The 17,560-nt window shown below is 43.1% G+C and overlaps 1 protein-coding gene across 18 annotated transcripts in view; it reads left to right on the top strand.

The window, feature by feature from the left end:
- The window catches only part of TGFBR3 (transforming growth factor beta receptor 3), a 173,799-nt gene that overhangs the window by 15,794 nt on the left and 140,445 nt on the right, over positions 1 to 17,560 (top strand). For 16 of the 18 annotated variants that reach the window (XM_037906425.2, XM_043552686.1, XM_043552690.1 and 13 more), the window contains one exon: positions 4,451 to 4,630. In XM_037906425.2, the coding sequence (XP_037762353.1) occupies positions 4,570 to 4,630 (61 nt within the window). In that variant the 5' untranslated portion in view covers positions 4,451 to 4,569. Of the gene's footprint in view, positions 1 to 4,450; positions 4,631 to 17,560 lie in introns of those variants that run through there. The other 2 variants (XM_043552695.1, XM_043552696.1) reach the window with 1 other exon arrangement.

A 17,560-nucleotide genomic window follows, 5' to 3' on the forward strand; every position in this document is an offset into this window, starting at 1 on the left:
TGTAGTTGAACAGTTTAGGTTCCTGTTTTTCTGTACATTTTTCACATCTTAATTCAAAGCAGTCATCCCTCCCACTTAGTGGGCTGTCTGTTCTTTGTGCTAACCACCAGACTTTCACATGTTAATCTTGCTGACAGTAGCTTTCAACCTACAGCTGGATTGCTTTGTTTTGTGTTAGTTTAAACAGAAAGGACTCATCATTTTAAAAGTAATTTTCTCAGTATTCATTCTGTTCTATAGCAAATATGGATTTGCTATGAGTCGCATCATACACGCATTTAACTTTCGTGAATTCAACTATATGTGCTTGTCAAAAAAAAAAAAAAAAAAAAGAGAAAAATAACAAGATACCTGTAAATAGTGCGGGCAGTTCTGCCCACCATCCCATTCGATGAGCATATGCCTCGGAGTGAGCATGAGATGGGAGACATGAATCTGCTGTTCCCTCAGTCGGTCTCAGTTCCCATGTGCCTCTCATAGTGTGAGCATCTTGCCGCGCTGAGTGTGATTCTAGTGTTTAAAGATACTGTACGTATTTTTCGTACAACATGGCCCCTAAATGCAAGCCAACTACTTCATCTGGTGCTCAACTGAAGAAACCGTGATCTGTTCCAACGCAGGAGGAATAACTGGCTGTGTTGGACTAATTGAGAGACGGTATGTCTGTCTCCATCGTGGTGCGTAAATATGGCCGCAACGAATCTAGCATCCGTGCCATCAAGATTGGATAGAGAGAAATTCGTCAAGCCGTGGCATCAAGTGCTCCAATAACTGCTAAGGTGACGAGCCAGGTGCGTGATAAGACTTTAGTGAAGACTGAAAAAGTATTAAACTTATGGCTGGAAGACATGAACTGTAAACACGTGCCTATCGATGGCAACCCGTTGCGAGAAAAGGCTCTTAGCCTCTCTGTGCTGTTCAAACCTCCCACCAAAGAGGGACAGCTTTCTGATGAGAAGGAATTCAAAGCCAGCCAAGGTTGGCTTAACAGTTTTTTAGGAACCGCTTCAACCTCAAAAACGTGCAGACTACTGATGAAGCTGCATCTGTGAATGAAGAGGTGGCAAAAGCCTACCACGAACAATTAAAGAAAATCAGAGAAGAAAATGGCTATCTTCCGGAACAAGTTTTTAATGCTGACAAGACTGGGCTCTTCTGGAAAAAAAAAAAATGCCCAACCGCACTTACACTTCAAAATCAGAAAGACAAGCCCCTGGCTTCAAAGCAGCTAAAGACCGTGTGACTGTGTTTTGTGGCAATGTGTCTGGGCATTTAATAAAGCCGGACTTGCTCTACAGGGCTGCAAATCCCCGTGCCGTAAAAGGCAAGAACAAAAATCTCCTGCCTGTGTTCTGGCAATCAAATAAAAAGGCTTGGGTGACGGCAGCATCACTTCTGGATTGGTTCCACAAGCGTTTCATTCCGGAGGTCAAGTGGTACCTCAAAGAGAAGAGAAAGGACTTGACTTTAAAGTGTTGCTAATCGTAGACAATGTTCCTGGCCACCCTGCAGCACTCCAGTTTGCACATAACGACACTGAAGTAGTCTTTCTCACCCCCCACCCCCCATACCATCTCCATCTTCCAACCTCTCGACCAAGGCATGATTCGCTGTTTCAAGGCCACGTACACGAGGCTTACTTTCTCATGGATATGTAGCAGTATGGATGCTGATCCCAATCTTAATGTGATGGAGTGTTGGAAGTCCTTCAACATTGCCAATTACATCCATTGAATGTTTAATATAAGTGATGCAATCAAGCCTGAAACAGTCAATGCATGTTGGTGAAACCTATGGAAAGAATGTGTGAATGATTTTAACAGTTTTCCGACCATTGACAAAGAAGTGAAACACATTGTTCAGGTGGCCAGGCAAGTGGGTGGTGATGGCTTCGTCAACATCCTTGAGGAAGAAATTGAAGAATGAATTGAGAGCCGTAGAGAAACATTGACTAACGAAGAGTTAGTTTTCTGTCAGTTTTCAGTTTGGAATTCTCTGTCAGCTCAGCTCTGTTCTGTTCTATCACCCAGTGTGTGGGGGTTATTTTTAAGACCTTACATTGCTTTATAGTAATCTATTGGTGCTTGCTGAGGCATCTTCTGTCATTTTGTGTTTGAGAAGGCTGGTAGTGAAATGAAATAAAATTTGCTTTATTTGATTGAATGTTATCAGCGTTCCAGTTCCCTTCTTGCTGACTTCAGATTCTTAGGTCTGGTCTTCACTATGAGGTTAGGTCGAATTTAGCTGCGTTAGGTCGATTTTATAAGCAGTGCGGCTACACAACCAACCCCTTCCACCGACCTAAAGGCCTCTTAAAATCAACTGCTGTGCTCCTCCCCAACGAGAGGAGTAGCGCTAAAATCAACCTTCCTGGGTCGAGTTTGGGGTACTGCAGACACAGCGCTGTCTAATTCAATGGTGTTGGCCTCCAGGAGCCATCCCAGATCATAGGCACTGACTTCCCCTCTGCCCTATGGGTGCTCAACTCCTGGCCTTGCCCCTGCCCGGCCTCTCTTCTCGCCCCCCATTCCACCCCTTCCCCACAGTCCCTGTCCCACCCCACCTTTTCCAACCCCAGCCCCACCCCTTTTCTGCTCCCATTCCACCCCCTTCCCCCAAATCCCTGCCCCACCCTGTCTCTTCTCCGACTCCTCCCCTGAGCGCACCACTTCCCCGCTCCTCCCCCTCCCTCATGGAAAGTCCTAAGCGCCTCCAAACATCTGTTAGGTGGCAGGAAGCGCTGGGAGGGAGGGGGAGGAGCAGGGACGTGGTGCACTGGGGGTAAGGAGAAGGAGGTGAGGAGGGGGGAGCTTTCTACCACCATTCTGCCCTTGCTCAGCCTATAGTTGAACTGCTCCTTACTGCTGTCCAGGCTGTCTGTGTACAGCTTCATGAGCCTTGAGAGCAGGTGGCAGGCTGGGTCTCCAAGGATAACTATTGGCATTTCAACATCCCCAATGGTAATTTTTTGGTCTGGGAAGAAAGTCCCTTCTTGCAGCTTTTCAAACAGCCTGGAGTTCCAAAAGATGCGAGCATCATGCACCTTTCCCGACTTTCCCACGTTGATGTTGGTGAAACGTCCCTTGTGATCCACCAGTGCTTGCAGCACCCTTGAGAAGTACCCCTTGCAGTTTATGTACTATTTGGCAAGGAGGTGCGTTGCCAAGATCAGGATATGCATTCTGTCTTTCACCCCACTTCAATTAGGGAACCCCATTGCAGCAAAGCCATCCACTATGACCTGCACGTTTCCCAGAGTCACTGCCCTTGTTAGCAGAAGGATATTGATTGCCTTGGCTACTTAGATCACAGCAGCCCCCATGGTAGATTTGCCCACTCGGAATTGATTCCTAACTGACTGGTAGGAGTCAGGCGTTGCAAGCTTCCACAGGGCTATCACCACTCGCTTCTCAACTATCAGGGCAGGTCTCATCTTGGTATTCCTGCACTTCAGGGCGGCTGGAAAGCAACTCACAAAGTTTCATGAAAGTGGCCTTACGCCCGCAAAAGTTGCGCAGCCACTGGGAATCATCCCATACCCGCCACACTATGCGGTCCCACCAGTCTGTGCTTGTTTGCCGGGCCCAGAATAAGCGTTCCACTGTATCAACCTTAACCCAGAATTCCAGTCAGGAGCGGGGACTGTGGGATAGCTACCGAAAGTGCACCACTCAGTGAGTCGATGCTAGCCACAGTATTGAGGACGCGCTCCGCCGACCTACTGTGCTTAGTGGGGACATACACGATCGACTGTACAAAATTGCTTTCTAAAGATTGACTTCTATAAAATTGACCTAATTTCGTAGTGTAATTTCATGCCCTTATTCTGGGCAGCTAGTTGTTTGAAAGAGAGCCAGTGTAGGGTAGGGGCATTCTACTTTCTCTTGTAAAAGTATATTAAGTTAGTTGTAGGTTTAGGGGGTTTTGTGTTTACTCTAACAAATGTTTTAGTTTCAGGATCTTTCAAATGGTTTTCGAGTTTGTGGTACCAATTTAGAAATGCAAGTCAGAGTTGCTGTGTTACTTATAAACTGTGTGTGGGCAACTCCGCTCATGATATTCTTAAGATTGGGTAATATGTCTTCTGACTTCAGTGACCCAAAGAAATTTGCATACTTAAAATAAACTTACTTGAGACCATATGGGCGTTTTCTGGGCTTCAGCAGGACTCCAATTCTAGCTGTGTCCTTCTGTTTGGAACAGGACATAGCTGGTGTGATTATTTTGGGAGGATGGACAAGGTAGAAAAATGAAAGGGGAAAAGATTAGTTATGTGCTTAGTGTCCCTTTTGGTACTTAGGATATTCAGCAGTGTAAAATATACTTGTATAATTCTCCTTTAAGAAATATCTCTGTTTTATTAGATATGATACAAAAAAGATATAATTTTAAATAGATGAGGACATTTCTGGAAGACATATTTCTATTAAAATGTATTTTTTTCTCTCAGTAGGCAATTAAAAGTCTGGAAGACTTGATTTCAAAGCATATACCACTGATTTCAAAGGAAGTACGTCTACATGAAGAGCTACAAAAGGAGTTGATTTGAGAAGACCCAGTGTTGCAAAAATGACTTCAAGTTGTGTGATTCCAGTGTTTGCTTTGATGATTTTGTGTTTAGCAGCTGCAGGTAGGTGGCATTATGTAAATCATGTGTGCATTGTAACTCATTGTGTGCATTTGGAATTATTGATCAAAAATAGATGTTCATGCTAGAAGAATTTAGGTCAGCTAAGACTCATGTAGAATCTAATTGCAGATATAAAGCAATAATGTATTATTGTGATAGTACTTTCTGGTATGAGTATTTGATGAGAAATAACTGCTTCTGTAATGGAGCCCTCTTACTTATGGTTGCTGTTAGACTCTTTAAATTATTTTCAAATAGTTAATATTCACTGGCATTCATTCTGTTATAATTTTGTCTATATAGGATTTCTAAGATGCCTTACTGATTTATTATGTCAGTGGCAATATTTATGGTAATCCCTATGACTAAGAGTTGAAAAAATTGTCTTGTCCAGGGCCAGTAGGAATCTGTGTGGGTGAGTGCCATCAACTTCTGCAGAATCTAAGCTTTCATTTAAAAAAGAATTAAGTTTCTGGTTTTCTGGGTTTTGAAGAAATCTTTCCAAACGTGGACTAATTGTAAACAGTGCATTGATGTCTTCCTAAGTCTGCAGAGAGACAGCTCCTGTGCTGTTGCCACTGTTAGTGTGTGTCTTCATTGGTGGTTAGCCTGGTTGATTGGCACCTGGGTCTGAGCAACCAGATTAGTCTAGTTCAGTTGCAAGCATCCCCTCAATGAAGTTCTACTTATGTTACTGTGTCCTCACTGTTTCTGCACTTGCCCATGTGTGTTTGGGGGCATATCCCATGGTCCTTTGTACTGCAATGTTCTAGGATTCTTTCCCAGTCAGTTGTCTCAATTGCAGGAGAACTGGTCTGTCATTGGCGGGGGAATTAGGAACTATCAACACTTGAGTAATTTATTTTTTTTTTGCCTGTGTTCCAACTTCAAAATTGGCTGGTTCCAGACTGAGTTGAAACAGGCTCTAACTAACCCCCCTGAGCTGTTTAAGATAGCCCAGGTTTAAAGCACCTCCTAATCTGGTTAGAGGTTTTTCTGTGTGGATGGTGGGGAGAGGTTGGGCTAAAACCCAGTGAAGACATACCCTTATGAGACATGGGTGTATGGCAGTTGTGCTCTCAGGGTGGCCATCTTTGCAGGTATCCCAGGATGAGAGGGCAGATGGTCAGTCACCCAGTACATGTGTGGGAGGATCCTGCCAAAACGACCTTGTCACCCCAGCAGAGTGCACTGGAGGAAGGATGTTCTTGCTAATCAAAAAGAAGATTTGGTGTGCAAACTGAGAATAAATTCATCTGTTGGTGGGATGGAGTAGGTTGGGGCAAATTAAGCCAGTTAGGGTTGGGGTTGGTAGGCTCCCTAGGCTAGAGTTTTGGGTTGGAGCCAGTAAGTATCCCCAAGCTGGGGTTAGGGCTGGGGCCAATAAGGATCTTTGAGACTGTGTCTTTATATGTTTTTACAGCGCCTAGTAAATGGGGCCCCAATTCTGGTTGAGACTTCTAGGCTCTCATAATACACGTGAATTACAACGTATGGGGTGTGTGCGTGTGTGCACTGTATGTGTAGTATGAATTGGAGGTGAGGAGTTCAGTCACTTGGGAGTTCTTGGGCCTGAAGATCCTGTAGGAGTGAGTATCTGACCAGCTCAGGCACTAGTATATTTCTGTCTGGGGAGTAGGCTTAATCCTTGGACTATTAGGTCCTGGGTAAATTTTTCAAGTCCTTTTTATAGGGTTGCTGGGGTTATGTATGGACTTAATGTTTGCAGGATTAGGGCCTATACTTGGTATGGAGAACACTGTTTATTTTAAAGGATGGTTGTAAAGACTTTTAATGGTGACTATTGTATTAAAGTTAGCAGGAGTTATATAGACAAGGGAGATACATTCCCATTTATAGGAATTGGATCTGCTCCATCTTTTGTCCCATGTAAATACTTCTCAAATAGTGTGTTACAACATCATCTAAATGCAGCAATAAAAAGATCTGAAGGTTCACGTCTCTATATAAACACACACACACACACACACACACACACACACACACACACACACACACACACACACACACACACACACACTTTTACATGCATTTTCTGCAAGTGATAATCTGAAAAGTCCACTAAATTTAGGTATGTTTGAAGTTGTCTCTCCTTAGTGAGGCACCCTTCGCTTTGTGTCGTCCTCGCATGCAAGAATATTGTCCAACACTGATCACTGGGGAGTGGCAAACAGAGATGCAGCCAGTCAAAATGAGGTAGTGGGGAGACTGGACATATGACTTGTTTAAATTTGGGATGTCCTCATTGTGGAAAAGATTACCAACTTTAGAAGAGACATGTCTAAGCAATCAAGTACGTTGCCATCTGGCTTCCTTTCATCAATTACATGGAAAATAATGCTGTTTCAAGAATGCCCTCAGACCTTTAGGGACTTTGTCCAGGGCTGACCTACACTGTAAGCATCCAGTCAGTATTAGTAACTCTCTGATTATTTAATAGTACTTGATGCTAAGATTCTGCAGTGATCTTAATGAGCAATATGGGATGTGTCTGTGTCTGTCTGTGAGCATGTTTGCATGTGGAGATGAGGATATGAGTGCCGGTGTGGGATGGGGAAAAGGATAACGGCTTATTAGAGAAAATCATAACTGTTCTAAAAAGAAAGAAACCTACTTTTTTTAAAAAGTGCCAGTATCTAAATCTGACTTGTTGATTTTATTTCTTATTAATCGTATTGGCAATTCATTTACATGTATTCTGGCAAAGGGACAATTTACTAATCCAAGCATAACCAACACCCTAATGCTGATATTAACTAAGAGCACTACCAAATATAGTGATAGCAGACTCAGTATCAGTATTGAAAAGTCTTTCACACCTCATGGGAATGTTGGAATATCTGTCCAACTTGAAACTTCTTTGTCAATTTATTTTTTCTCTTTTCCTTGTTTCTCTTTGCTTTTTCATGAAAAAGCAAAATTGCTATTGCCCAAGAATTTAGCAGCTGCTTTTTCCTCACTCAGAGCTTGAATCTGGAGTGGGAGAGTAGGTAGGCTAGAAATGGTTTTGTGGGATCTGTTTCCCTCTGTCAAGTTGTCCTGCAATGGCTCAAGAATATGAATACCAACCTCAGGGCAGACTGTTGAGAAGCAGGGCGCACACACCAAATTGGCTGTAAGGTCTATACCTAAATTTTACCAACCAGTTATCAAGTGTAAACTCCTCAGGCACTAACAGCCTAGCTGTGGAGTCACAGGTACTCCGATCTACCTTTCACCAAGGCAAGCTTGCCTTTGTTGTAGATAGTCCCTTACACCAAAAATCACAGCCATATTCAGGTTACTCCCAGTCTCTAGGGATAGTCACTTCTCCCAGGTCTGTTGCCCCTTAGATCTCACACCAAAAACAATCTAAAGATGTATTCACTAGGAAAAGGAAACAAAGAGTTATTTACGAGGTTAAAGCAGGTAAACACACTCAAATGAGTTAGTCTTATGTTTCAAAAGGTAATAGAAACATCTGTAATAAGCAAGCTCCATATGTCCCTTAGGGCTAACCCAGGCTAAACACTGGGGAGGTCTTACTTTATGCCTAGAAAACCTTACCCTCCAGAGACCGAGCAGCATAGAGAGGGTTTCTCTTTGCCAGGGATTTTTATTCCCTTTTCCCCCTTCTCTGAACTACCAGCTCAGCTGGTGGGAGAAGTTCATTTGCACATCTCCTCACTATGGGACTGGATGAGAGTAATCAACAGTTTTTTTTGTCCTCTTACATGAACTATTATAGAACATCAGGTGCTGGTGGGCCTTCTCTGCGGGGCTGGCCAGCATTTCACACTAATGAACGTCTCTCTCCTATCTGCTGATTTCCATAACTGCAGAGGCTTACAATACAAATGGTCCTATATTATGTTGAAGTATGGGATACAGAGGTCATAAGTGAGATTAATGCATGCAGCAACTCACAGGCATTCCATGAAGTCTAAACACATTCTTAGAACTGTAATACCTGTTTTAACAGTAACACCACACAGGTGAGCTAGACTGTTCCAGTTATGTACTAGTCAGTGTTCAGTACTAGTCAGTGTTCAGTTGAGGCATGGCAACCTTGGCATATGCTGACACCCTCCTGTGGCTTTTTCTGCCTTCGCCATTCATCTGTCTATGCCAGGATAACTTCCAAACCAACTGATTTTCATGTCACTTACAGAGGAGTTTGCAGGTTAGAAATGAGACCCACGAGCAGGTGCTCTTATGAAACAAAAATAATGTTTTCAGTCAAATATCCCTTAGAATAATTAAAATTAAGGGGAAAGACCTATAGAAATAGACTATATTTTTTTAAAATAGAGCTTTCTAAGAGGTTTTCCGTGGGGCAGCACTGAGCCTTTAGAGCTATTATATCAAATAGTGTTTTTTAAATATAAAGATATAGTATTATGGTGCTGGTAGGAAAAACTGTAGGCAAGACAGAGGTTTTCCATAAGTATGTGCCCAAAGGAACAACATGGCAAAGAAGCATAATGTATCTCTGCTATGAGAGTGTCAGTGGCATAAGCTGGCTCGTGAAATCAGTAGGGGCTCTATACTGAGAGAGATTTTTCAGGCTTGGGTCCTTTATGTTCAGTTCTTCCTGATAGCAGAAATATAAATAAGAAATGTATTGGTAAAAGTATTTCCCTTTGTCCCTGTGGTGAAGGATAAGTGAGGCAGGGGGCAGCATGCCACCTCCCTGAGGAGATATCTGGTACACACTGAATTTTTTCCCTGGTTAGAGTTTCTCTGCCCTTATAATGTTCTTAAATGGTGAAGTTGCATAGAAGAGGACACCTCTTTGTGAAGCCCAGGAGGCCTAAATTTACTTCTGTGCTGCTGACACACTTGCTGATGCTGACCTGTTCTCTTATTTTCAGCAGTGTTGCATTTTGGATATGGATAAAATGAGGCACTTCTAGACTGACTGACTCTGCTTAAATGACTACTGATTTTTTTCCATTCTTGCCCTGAAGGGTACCAGTGTTACTTGTGCCTCAAATGCCATGCAGGTTAGTAACATAAAAAGAAAAATGAGAAGGATGTCATGGTGTGCAGGAGAATCAATTCAGATCTAAGCTATAACACTGCATATGTTCCATGTGTTGATTTTCTAGCTCATAAATAGTTATATAAATTTTGCAAATACTGCATTGGAATTGATCCATGTAATATCCAAGAGGGCATATACCCATTTCTGGATCCCTTTTTACTACCCAGATGTGTCTGTGGATGCTTGCCAAAATCACACCTTACTTCTAGTTTGCAAACATTGTTTTTAATCATTTGTTTATGGTCTTTGGCTTTTAGGTAAAAGCTCTGGGAGGAAAACCTGGATTTCTGTTTTAAAAAAAAAAAAAAAAAAATTTTTTTTTACCATGGAAAATCCTGGACTCCTTTGTTGAAGGCTGAGTAGTGAGTTGCTGCCAAACTACCTGGCTGTCTAAAAGAATTTTACCTTTGAAGTGAGGATAAACAAAGATCTAGCAGCCTGGAATGGATTGTAGGAACTCCACATAAATAATTACTAGTGCAAACAACACAATCTTGGATAACCTCATAAGCAAGTTTGGCTCTGTAGCCTTTAGGAGTACAGCTATTCACAATGAGTTATCAGTGTGATTGGTTTCAGTCTTTGATTTAAGCCACATTTCTTTTACCGTCTGGCAAATATTTGTTAGTTGGGTACATGGTGATGAAATGACTTAACAGAGGTGAACAGAAAAGAATAGATGCTGCAAACTCTGAGGGCCAAATCGTCCACTAAGGTGGTTATTTATGCGAGGAGACAGAAAACTTAAAAAAAAAAAAGTTTTGGCCTCCTGGTATTTCCACTTTCTCATTCAATTGGGGGGTGATTTAATCTCCTGAAAAACAAGGGGAGTTTTAGTCTCCTACATCTTATGGCTCTGCAGAGGCCAGAGACATCCATTCGGAAGCCGTGAGGCAGTTTTTTCAGCTTGTGTAAATTGTCATAACTCCATTAAAGTCCGTGGCGCTCTGACAATTAACACTGGCTGTACCTATATCTGTGCACTGCCTCTAGACTCTTCAGTGTTTGGTAATGCCCCTTTCCCTGTGCCAAATTGGCACAGTTGTGGTCAGGAAGACAGATGGGGTTTGGAGACAGAAATGGATAGTAACTAGACAGCCAAAGACTTATTATAGGTTCCCCATTAGAGACTTCTTCACATATGCTGGTTCAAGCTGCCCTTTAAGATTTTAGCTAAAAAACTGCCTTTCTTCCTAAATTGGTTCTCAACATCCCTTTTTTTTAATTGCTTCATTAGTTCTTCTAAATAACCTCGTACTTGAGAAGCACTTTGCTTGCTTGCTGTTTACTTTCTCAAGTCCCGTTGGATACGACACTCCATCTTTGGTAAGGTTGCCTGCATTTATGTGAACATGAATCTTGGATCTGAGCCCCCAAGTACTGTGGTGATGGGCCACCGCAGAAATGTGTGAAACAGTAGGAATAAACAGGCCATATCATGCCATCATTCTTTCAAGAGGAACTTCCCGCTGTCCCTATATGCTGTAGTTGCAGAAGCAATCCAGGCCTCAATAGAGTCTAACACAGTGGTTTCCAAACTGGAGTTCGCAGAACGTTACAGGGAGTTTACCAGAAAAATTTCACTAATGGCAGCCAGAGGACCCCAGGCATTGGAGGCAGCAGGTGGGACCCAGTTGCAGGGCAGACAGCCTGAGCCCCAGGGAGAGCGGGGCAGGGCCGTTGGGGCTGGCAGCCTGAGCCCTGCCTCAGTCAGTGGGGGAGCCGGCCGCCCAAACCCCAGCGCTCCGCATGGGGCTGGCACCCCAAGCCCCAGGGAGAGGGGGGCCGGGGAGCTGGGGCTGGCAACCCGAGCCCCAGCGGTCAGCGGGACCTGCAGCCCGAGCTCAGTTGACCGGGGCAGTCAACGGGGTCCAGCACCAGGAGTCCCACAGAGTGCGGAAGAAAGTTAAACTTAAATCCTTGGAAATATTCATTTTTAGGAGGGAGTTCACGAGATTTCACAATTTAGTGAAAGGGGTTCGCGGGCTGTTGAAGTTTGGGAACCACTGGTCTAACAGAAAGTCCTTCCATAATAAGGTGAAGGACACAAATTGGTGGAAAAAAATGAATAAGTTGTGAGGTAGGCAGGCATTCAGATCTTTCCTTCTTAAACGATGTGCATTACTTTGCATTTATTAACATTGAATTTCATCTGCCATTTTGTTGCCCAGGCACCCAGTTTTGTGAGATCCCTTTGTAGCTCTTCGCAGTCTGCTTTGGTCTTAACTATCTTGAGTAGTTTTGAATCATCTGGAAATTTTACCACCTCACTGTCTACCCCTTTTTCCAGATCATTTATGAATATGTTGAGTAGGTCCCAGTACAGAACCCTGAGAGACACCACTATTTAACTCTCTCCATTTTCGCCTTTTATTCCTACCCTTTGTTCCCTATCTTTTAACTGGAGTGCCTGGCAGTGCTTTCAGGATCATCTGACCAGGGCTGGCTCCAGCGTTTTTGCTGCCCCAAGCGGCAAAAAAAAACCAAGTTGCCGGCGAACGGGGAGGCGGAATCCTGCCCGCCGAATGGGGAGGCGGAGTGATGGTGCGGCTGCCGAATTGCCGCTGGTGACCAAAGAAGAGTCGCGTCCCCGTCGCCAAATTGCCGCTGAGCACGAAACGTGCTGTGACGGAGCGGCCACCAAATTCCCGCCGCCGTGGGCAGATTGCCGCCCCAGAGCCTGACGTCCTGCCGCCCCTTTACATTTGCTGCCTCAGGCACCTGCTTGGTTCGCTGGTGCCTGGAGCTGGCCCTGCATCTAACGATCCTTAATTTACTTCAATGACAAGCTTTTTGTTATCGTATCACTCTGCCTTTGTTTATAAACAAACGCCCTGCCACAAAGGCTGTGCTGCTCCCAGCTTCCAAACTCATCACATATCACATTCAAGCTGCCTTGCAGTTAAGAGCTCTGTCTGGGGCTAGGATAAGTAGACCTCCCCAACGAAACTTGGTGGGGGGAGCGCGAGGTTAGAGTCTTCCCCTGCCCCTCCCACCCCCCCCCTCAAATGGCACCCCTGCCCTTTTTTCAGATCGTTTATGAATATGTTGAACAGGACTGATCCCAGGACTGACCCCTGGGAGACACCACTATTTACCTCTCTCCATTCTGAAAACTGACCATTTATTCCTACCCTTTGTTTCCCATCTTTTAACCAGTTACCAGTCCGTGAGAGGACCTACCCTCTTACCCTATGACAACTTACTTTGCTTAAAAGCCTTTGGTGAGGAACCTTGTCAAGGCTTTCTGAAAATCTGTGTTCTATTCACTGGATTCCTCCTTGTCCACATGCTTGTTGACTCCCTCAAAGAATTCTCGTAGATTGGTGAGGCATGATTTCCCTTTACAAAAAACACATTGACTCTTCCTCAACAAATTATGTTCATCTATCTGTCTGACAATTCTGTTCTGAACTAATGGCTGCTCCAATTTCAGCATTGAAGGTTTTGCTCACCTATTTCTGTATATTTTAGTTTTCTACTCTGGTCTTCTACACTCATTATTTTGGCATTGCCCAACTCTTTTCTTTGCACAACTTACTTGACAGAGTCAAGTCCTATGTCATTTAAGTAAGTATTCGGCTTTCCACAAATGGTGTGAAGATTTCATCACTTGAACGTTAGGGGAAGGGAACAGGGTTTCCAATTTTAGAGGAAAGAAAATTTGTGCAAAAGGAGCTAAAATTGTTCAGACAGCAGATCCATTTTCCCTTCATCAGCAAGGCTATGATATTGCAAACTGCTCCCTTCAGGCAATCTTCTGCAATGATGGAGCTTAAGTGCAGATTCAGTGAAACATTTACACAAGTGTGTTAAGTGCTTTGCTGAATTGGAGACTTTGAGCAAACGTGAAAGTCTGGCACTTTAATTAGAGCTGACTCTAGTGGAGTTCTTCTCATAAACACCAAGCAGACCATCCGAATACTTTCCATGCTGTCAAATATGGCTTAGGGTACAAACAAGGCTCTTCCATACCTAAGTGGAATGGCTGCCTTTTGTTTCTATAACTTTTTTTAAATATATGGCTAGGTTGTTGCCTTACTGCTCAGCCCCCAACAGTGAAGACCAGTGGATTGCTTTTCATCTGCTCCCTGTTCTTTCACCTGTCCAGGCTGGGTGTCCCTACCAGGAGTTAAAGCTCCTGCTAGCATAGCTCTCAGGGTCTACACTGCAGAAGCATGTATTTAACTCATGGTTACCTGATCCCATTAGCTAGTTCGGTTTAAAATAGTGGTGAAAACACAACAACTGAGCTTTTAGCTCAGGCTAGACATTTGAGTTTTAGCTGATAGGGGAGCCTGAATATGAACTTGAACTGCTAATCCTAGTTAAGAGCCATGTCTTCACTGCTATTTTAACCCAAATTAGCTAACATGGTTTAGGTAACCCAAGCTAAAAACACTTTTTTTTGCAGTATAGGCACACCCGCAGGGTCACTGGAACAAACATGCCTTTCCACCACCTCAAGGTGCAATCCCCAGGGAAGGAAACAGAGCATGCAATGATTGAATTGTACTGTCCCACCCAACAGTATCACCCAGAACTTCTAGAGGGAAAAGCTCAGGATTACATTTCTAAAAATTGGTGTCTTTTTAATTGTATATTACAATTAAAGTGACATTTGTCCTTATCTTTGTCAGGAAATAGATGATCTTAAATTCTGTAATTCATTTTTTAACAAGCTCAAAATACCATGCAACCATTTCATAAATAGCATGCAAAAAATCATCTGTATATTTGAAAGAAGGCAGTCAGATGTTGTCCTTTCTTGTAGCTCCCCTTTTTTTTCTTCTTCTCCCTGAGTAGGCTCTGATTTAGTGAAAGTTCTGTCCGTTTCCCTTCCTCATCTGTCCTTTTCTTCATCTCTCCTTCAAGTTTAAGAAATAAGAGAAATTAAGATGAAGAATGTCAGACCATAATTAATTAAATTCAAAATCAGCATTCTTCTCTTGCCTCAGCTCAAAGAAAGGGCCTAAGCAGTTGCCTTAATCCAGAAGTGTGCAAAGTGAGCCCATATGTGTTTAGGAACATAACTTTTTAAATTAATCTCTCTTCATACCTTCTGATGATTTCCTCAGCTGCCTTACTTGCTCCATCCTATGGACATCTTGAACCTGGTTACCTCATCATAATGAGGTGCCATATTAGAGAACCATAATTTTATTCCATGTTCATGGCAGTATGCAGGAAAAAACGAACACCGGGGAGAATGACGTTCCCTGTTCTCTTAGGTTATTTTCTGTGTTTTGAAATATAGTATAAATTCTACCAGTAGAACTTCTTGAGCCTCTTCAGTAGGTCTGTCTCCATGGATCTTCTGGATAGTCCTTTTTGTTTTCTTAATGTGACCACTTAAAGGTAGTCCCCATGACACGATGTGCCCAAACAACTGACAGCCTGTAGAGCTCTGAATACTGTGTATAGAACACGCATGCTTGTCAAACAGTATAGAATGTCTGGAGGAGAAATTAGGCTACACATACAGTAATACCAAAAAGAAATTGGAATATGGTTGTAAGCGTCTCAATGAGAAATGGAGCATCTGCTGTTGGAAAAACAATCACTATCATGATGTTCTCATTAAAATTGTTGTTGAGATCCCACAGTTCTTGTCTTTTCCACTGGAATAATATTTGCATGTGCCAACATTGTGCCAGATGTATGTCTTGCACTGACTTTTTGCTGTCTAGAATCTTCTTTTGTTAATGACAGAATAAATGGAATTTTAAATTCCTCAGTCCATATATCCTAGCACAGATGAATTTTGAGGAAAAATATATTTTAGTACAAAAATGATATTCTTCAGTTTTCTGTTTTTTGAAGACATTAGGCCAGATTCCTCCTTGGTGTAGGTTAATTTGAAGTCAGTAGAATTTAATTGGGGATTGGATTAATTTGATCCAAAATGACAATAGCCAGGGTTGCATATAATTGCATGAAAGATAGTTGTACTTGTTACAATTTATGGAACGTGGAGCTATTGTTTCATTATCTATCTGGCAGCTGCTGCATTGTGGGACTTGTTAAGAAGCAGTTGTTAAAAGGGGGATTTTACCTCACAGGATAAGTGGTAAACTGAGTATATTTCCAGCCCTGTTAATTATGAGAAAGTAGTACACCGAAGGAGTCACGAATGAAGAAATTCAAAGCTTATGCAGCAGAAAGTTTTGTGGAATTTGCCCTTTTTCCTCTTCAAGAAACCTTACTTTCCTTGTTTGAAAAAAAAATGTGTTAAGAACCAAAAGGGAGTGAAAATTTTATTTTATTATTTATTTTATTATTCTTTTCTCCACTTTTCACCTTCCTCCAGGCAGAATTTTCATTGTGATCCATTAGATTCTAAACATTTGCTTGGTGCTTATGCAGCTATAAAGGTTTTTTATTATTATTTATTGAGGAGCAAATCCAGCTTTAGTCTATATTTATTGATCCTTCCACCTCAGCCTGATTTATGAAAACCTGTTTCAACCCTGAAATCCTCTTCAAGCTACATAGACTTGTGCCTGTGTGTTGTGTTATAATTTTGCTCATTCACAGAGTGGTGTACCGCTGCCCTAGTAAAATGGGCTCTCAACCATTCCAGACGACTGGACCCCTTTCAGGAGACTGATTTCTCTTGCATACCCCCAAGTTGATTCACTGAAAAACTACTTGCTTACGAAATCAGACAGAACAAGACAAAAGTGTCACAGCACATTAGTACTGAAAAATTGCCTACTTTTTACTATATAATTATAAAATAAATCAATTGGAATATAAATATTGTACTTACATTTCAGGGTATAGTGTATAGAGCAGTATAAACAAATCATTGTATGTATGAAATTTTAGTTTGTAATGATTTTGCTAGTGCTTTTTATGTAGCCTGTTATAAAACTAGGCAAATATCTTTCTGAGTTGATGTACCCCCTGGCAGACCTCTGTGTACCCCCAGGGGTACATGTACCCCTGGTTGAGAACCACTGCACTAGGGCACGTGTAATCATCCAAGATGGGTATAAATAGCAGCTTGCGTCATGCAGTGGTGCCTTTTTTTTTTTTCCAAAACTTCTGTCAAAGTGGAAATGCAGAGGTCAGTGAAGAAGAAAAGAGGCAAAAAAGGCTGAAGTGCTTACATTTTCTTCTTTCTATATTTGGTTTACTCTGGAGAATTCTCTGAAAAGTGAGAACTGTCCACAATAGAGGGCACAGTATTTTTGTTGAGGGGGTTGAGCTGTAAAATGGGCATGTTAGCCTGCCTACCTACTTTACAGGGATATGGGAGGATTAATTTAATGTCTGTCAAGTGCTTGCTTAACGCCGACAGACCCTGGTTGTCAGCGGGCAGGATCGAACCTGGGATCTCTGGAGCTTAGTGTATGAGCCTCTACAGCATGAGCTAAAAGCCAATTGGCTGTTAGCAGTAGGGTGACCAGACATCCCGATTTTATCGAGACAGTTCCGATTTTAGGGGACTTGTCCTTTGTCCCGATATTGGGACCATCTGGACAGCAGCCGGCAGGAGCGCCATGTGCTGCAGGGGCAGTGCTTGCAGGCACCAGGAGCGGGCAGAGAGCCCTCCGTACCCCTTCTGCCCCTTGACCCTAGGAGCCATAGGCACCTGCCTGCCGGATGCCTCCCAGGACGGAAGCTTCCCCAGGTAAGCACTGCCGGGACTCGCCATCTCACCCCCTGGCAGGTCTCTCTGGCTCATGGGGGGAGGGAGGAGGGCGCTCTGCATGCTGCTGGCGCCTGCAAGCCCCGCTCTGCGGCTCCGGCAGCTCCCATTGGCGCTTTTCCTGGCCAGTGGGAGCCATAGAGCTCGCGCTTGTGGCGGGCGCAGCATGTGGAGAGTCTGGAGAGCCCCCTCGCCACTCTGACCCTAGGAGCCAGAAACCTCCCAG

Source organism: Chelonia mydas, chromosome 8 (assembly GCF_015237465.2).
Source record: "Chelonia mydas isolate rCheMyd1 chromosome 8, rCheMyd1.pri.v2, whole genome shotgun sequence".
NCBI lineage: Eukaryota > Metazoa > Chordata > Testudines > Cheloniidae > Chelonia > Chelonia mydas.